General features: G+C 58.9%; 1 protein-coding gene across 1 annotated transcript; it reads left to right on the top strand.

Moving 5' to 3' along the window:
- Positions 1 to 4,217: 4,217 nt before the first annotated feature.
- Positions 4,218 to 8,060, top strand: LOC138813616 (ly6/PLAUR domain-containing protein 3-like). Its single transcript, XM_070002019.1, has 5 exons — positions 4,218 to 4,320; positions 4,739 to 4,870; positions 6,000 to 6,170; positions 6,563 to 6,724; positions 7,481 to 8,060. Exons 1-5 carry the CDS (start codon positions 4,233 to 4,235, stop codon positions 7,999 to 8,001), a joined length of 1,074 nt encoding a protein of 357 aa, XP_069858120.1. The 5' UTR covers positions 4,218 to 4,232; the 3' UTR covers positions 8,002 to 8,060.

The following is an 8,060-nucleotide window of genomic DNA, read 5'->3' as shown; positions in this document are numbered from 1 at the left end:
ACGTGGGTCCTGCGCGCAGGGGTGCGGGGTGGGGGAGCTCCGTGTCCCCCCCCCCGCCCTGCCTTCAGCAATGCTGACCTTTAACCCCTAGGGTCATGGCTGGAGGAGGGGCCTCCGGTCACCTCTCGTGGTTTGGGGGTTTGCATCCCCCACCCCCTTCCTCTGGCTGGACTCCCCAGGTCCTCATCCCCGGCCTCCTCCCGCTCCCCAGCTGGCCTCACACCCCGGGTCTCCCTGCCTCCACCTCTCCCCAGGGCTGGGGTTACAGGTGTGCTTTAACCACACTGGCTGTCCAGACAGCCTGGGAGGTTTCCCGTCCCTTGGCGCCCTGGCTTGGGAGGATGGGTCCCCGCCCCTCGGGGCTGGAGGACGGGGCCTGGCTGTTCTCATGACCTGTGCACTGCTGGGCAGAGCCCAGTCCATTAAGGAGAGAGGGAACTGGGTCCCTACGCCCCCTAAGGGGCGGTGTCAGCTCTGTTTAGGAGCCTCACACTCCACCCAGCTCAAGTGCTGCACATGCCCCTGAGCCTCCTACTTTCTCTAGGTTTCCCCTTCTTCTGCCTTTAGTCTCTCAACAGCCTTCACTGCCCTGAACACCTACACACACACACACACACACACACACACACACACACACACGGCTATTGGTGACCTCCTCTCAGAGGCAGGCACTGGGGCTGATTTCCATCATTCTTGAGCCCTTGGTACTTGGATTTGAACTCAGGATTTTATGTTCTACCACTTAAGCCATAACCCCATCCCTTTTAAAATAAGGTCTTGTTTTGTGCCCTAGGCCAACCTAACCTGCAGAGTGATCCTCCTATTTATACTTTCCAAGCAGCTAGGATGACAGGCACACACCAACGTGTTCAGCCTTTTATCTTGCTTACATGGTTCCTCACATCTGACCTCCAACCACAGCCCTCCCCATCTCAGCCTCCCAAGGAGCTAGGATTATGGGCCTGTAACACTGCCTGGCTATCCATCTGAAGAAATTCTTCATCCTTGGGTGCTGTGCTTGACCTATTTTTTCTCAAGGCTAGCATTCTACCACGTGGAGCCACAGTGCCACTTGTGGTTTTTGAGTGGTTCATTGCAAATAAAGAGTCTCATGAGAACTTTTCTGCCTGGGCTGGCTTTGCACTGTGATCCTCTGATCTCAGCCTCCTGGGTAGCTAGGATGACAGGTATGAGCCCCTGTGCCTGGCTTCTTCATCACTTTGTCTTTGAGTGTGTGTTTTGTTAGTGGAGTGTGGTGGTGGGATTAGAACCCCAGGTCACAAGTGGGCCTACCTCCTGCTGCCTCTCAGTGCCCTGGGACAGGCTCTCACCCCCTTGGCATCCTGTCCTGGCTCTGTGCATCACTGCCACTTCTATTGGGCTACTCTCTTCCAGAATCTTTGCAGTGAACTTGGCAGGAGAGAGCAGGAAGAGCTAGCGGAGGCTGGGGGCTGGAGCCCAGTGGCCTCCAAACCTTCGTGGAGGCTGGGGAAGAGTGACAGAGCTGTGAGCGCTGCGTCCCATCCTAGCTGGGTAAAGATTAATAAATACTTCATAAATACAAACTCGCTGTGTTCTTTTGGTCCGGGGCCAGGTGCAGGTCAGGCCCCAGCATCCAGGCAGGCCCCAGCACGAGCCTCTCCACCCTGGGCCCCTCCCTCCGGCCCAGAACACTTGGCTAGTTCTTCCCGTCTGGCCAGTTAGGGTTCCTCCCTGAAACTCTCACGCTGCAGAGGAGGCTCGGTGGGGCCTCCTGCTTCCCAGACAAGGCCAGGGTATCACTCTGCCTGCCACTCACTGGCATGGTGGGGAGGGGTTTAGAGCCATTTGAGCAAAGAAGAAGCTGCAATTCAGAGAGGGCAATGCAGCTGGTTGGGGTCCCACAGCAAGAAGGACACTGAGGCAGGATTGACCAGTTTGTCCAATTCCAGACAGTCTCCCTTTTTACCAGGAAAGACAGCCCCTAACTTCAATATAAATGCGTCCTAAAGCCAGTGCTTAGGAGGCTGAGGCAGGAGGATTGAGAGGTAGAGGCTAGCCTGGTCTACACAGTGACACTTCATCTCAAAAGGAAGATGATGAGGATAATAATGGACACTTTGAAGTGTCAGAGAGAACACACTTCTGCAGGGTCACACAGCAAACCGGAATCAGGCTGGGAGACAGGATGACTTTATAAGAAGTCATTCACTTTCGCTGTCCCAGCCTTTGCTGCATGACAGGTGACCCCACCTAGGTGACTGAGGTGTTTGTCATAGTTGGGAACCCAGATGCCTGACAGAGTCTGGGGTGTAGATACCTTTATGAACATAGCCCGCTATTTTCTTCCTTCAGACACGGAGCCAGCCAGGGGGAGCTGACCACCACTTCCCTCGCTGTATGAACAACTGGAAATAATGTCTCCCTCCCTGGGGTCTCAGTTTTCCTCCTCTGAGAAATGGGTACTTTCTCCACTCCTGCAATGGGAATTCAAGACTAGGTTGCTTGTCCAAAGGCCAGCATCCTGTCTGGCACAGAGCAGGAGCTCAAGATGATCAATCACTAATTCATAATCATAGTAATAGCAGTGTCTTTAAACCAAAAATATGCTTTTAGAGCACTTAGAAATATCTAGTGCTGAAAACCAGAAGTGGCGCTGTGGCTCAAGTGGTAGAGCCCTGGCCTTGAACTAAGGAGCTGAGGGACGGCGCTCAGGCCCAGAGTTCAAAACCATGACCAACCAAAACAAAACAAAAAAAGGAGTATCTGGTGCTCCACAGGGGCTTCAGTTCATTTCCACAGGCAGCCTGACTGGGTACATACTATTAATTCCTATTTTAGCTGGGCGCTGGTGGCTCACGCCTGTAATCCTAGCTACTCAGGAAGCTGAGATCTGAGGATTCAACAGCTCAAAGTCAGCCCAGGGAAGCAAGATCTGTGAGACTCTTATCTCCAGAAAACTGGAAGTGAAGCTGTGGCCCAAAGTGGTAGAGTACGAGTCTTAAGTAAAAGAGCTCAGATGACAGTGTCCAGGCCCTGACAAAAAAGAAAAAAAAAAAAAAAAAAGAATCGCTATTTTAAAGCAGGCTCTGGGGTTCACATTGTCATCCTAGCTACTCAGGAGGCTGAGATCTGAGGATCACGGTTCAAAGCCAGCTGGGACAGGAAAGGCCATGAGACTCATCACTAATTAACCACCAAAAATCTAGAAATGGAGCTGTGGCTCAAATGGTAGAGTGCCAGTCTTGAGTGAAAAAGCTAAGGGACAGTATCCACCTGGTTTTGAGTTCAAGCCCTTATAGGGGCACAAAAACAAACCAAGGCACCCACAAAGCAAGCCTGTTCATGCCCTCAGTTGACTCTGACCCTGTCAAAGTTCCCCCATCATTTTTTCCCTGTGAGGCTTGAACTCTGGGCCTGGGTGCTGTCCCTGAGCTCTTCAGCTCAAGGTTAGCGCTCTACCACTTGAGCCACAGTGCCACTTCTGGCTTTGACTTTCCTGTCCAGGCTGGCTTTGAACCATGATCCTCAGATTTCAGCTTCTTGAGTAGCTAGGATGACAGGCCTGAGCCACTAGTGCCGGCTCCCCCATCTTTCTCAGAGTTGATCCCTGTCTCTCCTCAGGGCTTGTGCTTGCCTGACTCTTCTGCCCAGGTTCCCCCTTCTTCTCTGGGGCCCCCAGAGCCCACTGCTCTGAGTGCAGTGCCCCACCGACCTCCAGCTTCTTCTGGAACAAACCTGAGGTCCCAGCTTGGGTCTCCTCCCCCAGTGTCCACTGCACCCTCCTCTGGGTCCCCAGCTCCGCGGCCCCCCATCGCCCTTGTCCCTGGAGACTGCGCTGGCATGGTTACTTGGCTCGGATCTGTCCCCTTGTTCCTTCATTGGCAGGTGCTGGGGTCCCCTGGCCCCCAGTGGCTGGTGTATGGTGATCGGTGGGGAGCCCCTGCCTCTCTTTGGGGCTCCTCACACCCACACAGACTTTCTCCTCCGAGGGCGAGGGGAATTCCAAGAGACTTTCAAGAGAGTGTCCTCCCGCCCTTTCTCTCCTTGGCACCCGCACAGGGGCCGCGGTGCCCGGGGGTGACGCACGCGGGGCGGGCGCAGGCCCGCACCCACGGCGGACGCTGACTTCGCCTGGTTGGGCAAGGCTAAGGTTGCCCCGGGGGGAGGTTACTCATCCGGGGTTCAGGTAAGAGGGCCCCGGCTGCGAGGTGGCACACCCAGAGGGGACGCCGAGGAGGAAGGACGCAGCCATGCTCCCCGCCAGGAAGGCGCAGGTCCTGGCCGCCACCCGAGGTGCAGGCCGGTGGCTGCTGCTGCTGCTGCTGCTGCTCCACCAAGGTGCGTCTGTGGCCTGATTTTGGGGGGGGGAGGGCTCCTATGGCTGGGGTATCCCCACTTCCTACACAGAGGCGTGGGGGGGATTCTGGGAGCTGGGGGGCAGAGTCCTCACATCTGGAGCCAAGGACTAAGAGGCAGCCCTGCCTTGCTCCCAGGGGACCGTGGAGGGGCCCCCCGGTTCTGTTTAGGGGGAGCTATGGGAAGCACCCTCTGCCTCCTCCATCCTGAGCAGACAGTTGTGATTAGGGAGGGGTCCCTTGATGGCAGAGAACCCCCCCCCCCGCAATTCCCACAGGCATAGCTGAGCTGGCACACCGTCCAGAGAGCCCCCAGGTTTGTGGGAGGGCATGTCTCCCTGGGTGGGGGTGGCTTTGAACTCACTGCTGCTTGGCCTGGGACCCCCCTCCCCCGCCCCCAGGAGCCCAGGCGCTGGAGTGCTACAGCTGCGTGCAGAAGGCCGACGACGGCTGCGCGCCGCACAGGATGAAGGCGGTGAAGTGCCCGCCCGGCGTGGAAGTCTGCACCGAGGCCGTGGGGGCGGTGGAGACCAGTGCGTGAACCCCTCCCACTCCCCCAGCCCAGCCGACCCAGACCTTTCCTTTGGGGGCAAGGGGGGCTTTGGTTGGGTGACAGCTGGGAACGTGGTGTGAAATGAGGTACACCTGATCCATTCCCGCTCCACCTCTGACACCCACAGATGTCTTTTGGGGGGCCACCAACCCAGATCTGCTAGCCAGTGGGGCTGAGGCTGGGTCTTCATGTAGTCCCTCCCCTGTTCCTCCCGAGTGACTAAAGCCACTCCCTCCCCCCCCCACACACACCGGTGACCCTGTACCTGCTTTTGTTTTGTGCTGGTACTAGGGTTTGAACTCAGGACCTCCAGCTCTTGTCTGTCTTTATGACCACAGATAAATGTCTCTTGCATTTTTTTACGGGCTTCAAACCAGCTTCCTAAGGAGAGCCAAGATTAATAAGCACTCAACTTTCAGCACCTTCTTTTGGTCAGTTTCTTGGTAGTTTTCTCTGGGTTGGTCCCAGGTCTACTTTTAGCTCTCTCCTTTTGATTCTTTTTTCTTTTCTTTTCTGGCCAGTCCTGGGGCTTGAACTCTGGGCCTGGGCGCTGTCTCTCAGCTCTTCAGCTCAAAGAGAGCACTCTACCACTTGAGCCACAGCGCCACTTCTGGTTTTCTGAGTGGTTTATTGGAGATAGGAGTCTCATGGCCTTTTCCTGTCCAGGCTGGCTTTGAACCGTGATCCTCACATCCCTGAGCTTCTTTTGCTCAAGACTGGCACTCTACCCCTTGAGCCACAGCGCCACTTCTGGCTTTTTCTGTATATGTGGTACTGAGGAATCGAACCCAGGGCTTCATGCATGCTTGGCAAGCGCTCTTCCACTAAGCCACATCCCCAGCCCTCTGTCCTGTTCTGTCTGCCTGTGCCTCACGCTCCCTAGTGCTCTCTGCTCTGAGATGCCCCCTCCACCCCACCCAAGCCCCCAAGGCCCCTGTCTCCTTCAGGGATTGAGGGTGAAGGCCCCGCCCCGAGGTTGCCCCGCCCACCAGCTCCGCCTCCAAAGAGACCACTCCCAAAACGCATCCCGTGGCCACGCCCCCAATGCCTGGTCCCAGTGGCCACGCCCCCAGCCAGCCCTCCACGAACACGCCCCTCCCTCTTGGCAGTTCACGGGCAGTTCTCAGTGGCAGTGAGGGGCTGCGGTTCGGGACTCCCCGGCAAGAATGACCGCGGACTGGACCTTCACGGGCTCCTGGCCTTCATCCAGCTGCAGCAGTGTGCCCAGGACCGATGCAACGCCAAGCTCAACCTCACCTCTCGCGGGCTAACCCCTGCAGGTTCGCATCCGGGTGGCTGTGGGGGCGGGGCTGGAGGCACGGGGGGCGGAGCTACACCGGAGCGGCAGTCCGATAGGGCAGGGGCGGGGCTACGGCTTAGGGGGCGGGACCACCACACTTAACCACGCCCCGTGGACGGATTCAATGTTCCTGGCACTTTTGGTGGGGGGGGGAGTCTGGGGCGGGGCTTGAATTCAGGTCCTGGGCTGAGTTCCTGAGCTTTTCCGCTCGAGGATGGAGCTCTCCCACACCTGGACCACGCAAGTTCCGCGTCTGGATTTTTTGCTGGTTAATCTTGTCTGAGCTGGTTTCGAACCCTGGATCCTCAGATCTCAGCTTCCTGAAGAGCTGGGATTACCTGTCGATCTTTTCCTGACGCCGTCCCCCGGCAGGCAATGAGAGCGCCTACGAGCCCAACGGGGTCGAGTGCTACAGCTGCGTGGGGCTCAGCCGGGAGCAGTGCCGGGGCTCGGCGCCGCCCGTCGTGAGCTGCTACAACGCCAGCGACCGCGCCTACACGGGCTGCTTCGACGGCAACGTCACCTTGACCGCAGGTGAGCGGCCCGGAGCTGCCCTCCTGGGGGCGGGGCATCCTGCACGCAGGCGCGGGGCATCCTGCACGCAGGCGCGGAGCATCCTGCACGCAGGCGCGGGGCTGGGGGCTCGCAGGGAAGATCCGATCCGCCCCACATCCGACGCCGTCGAGGACAGTGCTGGGGCCCCGGGGTGGTCTTGTCCTGGAGCATCATGGGAAGTGCAGCTTCTCAGTTTCTATCCCTGGAAGCGAGATCAAATTCTAGGCCCGGTGTCCTGACCCCTGCGGGGAGCTGGGACGTGTCGTTCTTTCTCTTTTCTTCCTTTTTCTTGGGCCGGTCCTGGGACTTGAACTCAGGGCCTGGGCGCTGTCCCTGAGCCTCTTTGTGCTCAAGGCAGGCGCTCTACCCCTTGAGCCACAGCGCCACTTCTGGCTTTTTGTTGGTTAATGGAGGATAGAGTCCCACAGACTGTCTTATACCCAGGTTGGCTTTGAACCTCGATCCTCAGCTGTGGTTCTGATTTTAAATTTGGACGGGGCTGCTGGTTAGTCCTGGGGCTTGGCTGGGATCTTTGGAGTGGGGGGGAGCGGGGTGCTGTCCCAGTGGAGCCCTTGTAGTTCGGGCTGCTCTCACTGCACTATGTGGGAAACAGGGGTCCCCCACCTGTGGAAGATTCTGGAATGGCATGGCTTCAGAGTCAGGTCCAGTTTGGGGGGTGGGGTTCTTCGCTCTTCGGCTGTCAACAAGCCGACCTTCCCGTGTCCCCTCCTGCAGCGAATGTGACGGTGTCCCTGCCGGTGCGGGGCTGCGTGCAGGACGAGGAGTGCACGCGGGACGGGGTGACGGGCCCGGGGTTCACCCTCAGCGGCTCCTGCTGCCAGGGCCCGCGCTGTAACTCCGACCTCCGCAACAAGACCTACTTCTCCGCCCGGATCCCCCCGCTCGTGCTGCTGCCCGCCTCGACCTCGGCCGCGCCGGCGCCGACCACGCGGGCCGCCGCCCCCTCCTCGCGCCCCGCCTCCACCCCGGCCCCCGCCACCCGCGCCGCCGCCGCCGCCGCCGCCACCCGCGCCGCCGCCAGCCAGCCGCCTCCCCGGGCCGCCCACCCCGAGGTCATCCCGGAGAAGGACCTCTGGTTGGAGGGAGGGGCCGCGGGCCACCAGGACCGCAGTAATGTGGAGCAGCACCCCGGAAAAGGCGGGGTTCCGAACACCCCTCATAGTAAAGGCCCCGGGGCTGCTGCGGTTGGCGTGGCGACGCTCCTGGTGGCCGCGGCCGCTGGTGTCCTCCTGTGACTTTCCGGCTAAGGAGCCTTTGCGGCCTTGGGGTCCACGCGGCCGAGATGGAACCCCCA

This window comes from Dipodomys merriami, unplaced genomic scaffold (genome assembly GCF_024711535.1).
Source record: "Dipodomys merriami isolate MVZ:Mamm:240054 unplaced genomic scaffold, mDipMer1.0.p SCAF_106, whole genome shotgun sequence".
In the NCBI taxonomy this organism is placed as follows: domain Eukaryota; kingdom Metazoa; phylum Chordata; class Mammalia; order Rodentia; family Heteromyidae; genus Dipodomys; species Dipodomys merriami.
Note: the sequence above shows the minus strand (reverse complement) of the source record. Positions and strands in the feature narration are given on the sequence as shown.

What these genes read in the sequence shown, in the direction of transcription:
- LOC138813616 (XM_070002019.1), top strand. Translation starts at nt 4,233, where the DNA reads ATGCTCCCCGCCAGGAAGGCGCAGGTCCTGGCCGCCACCCGAGGTGCA. An exon ending in TCGCGGGCTAACCCCTGCAG is followed by an intron (nt 6,171 to 6,562) that starts GTTCGCATCCGG and finishes GTCCCCCGGCAG; the next exon opens with GCAATGAGAGCGCCTACGAG. An exon ending in CAACGTCACCTTGACCGCAG is followed by an intron (nt 6,725 to 7,480) that starts GTGAGCGGCCCG and finishes CCCCTCCTGCAG; the next exon opens with CGAATGTGACGGTGTCCCTG.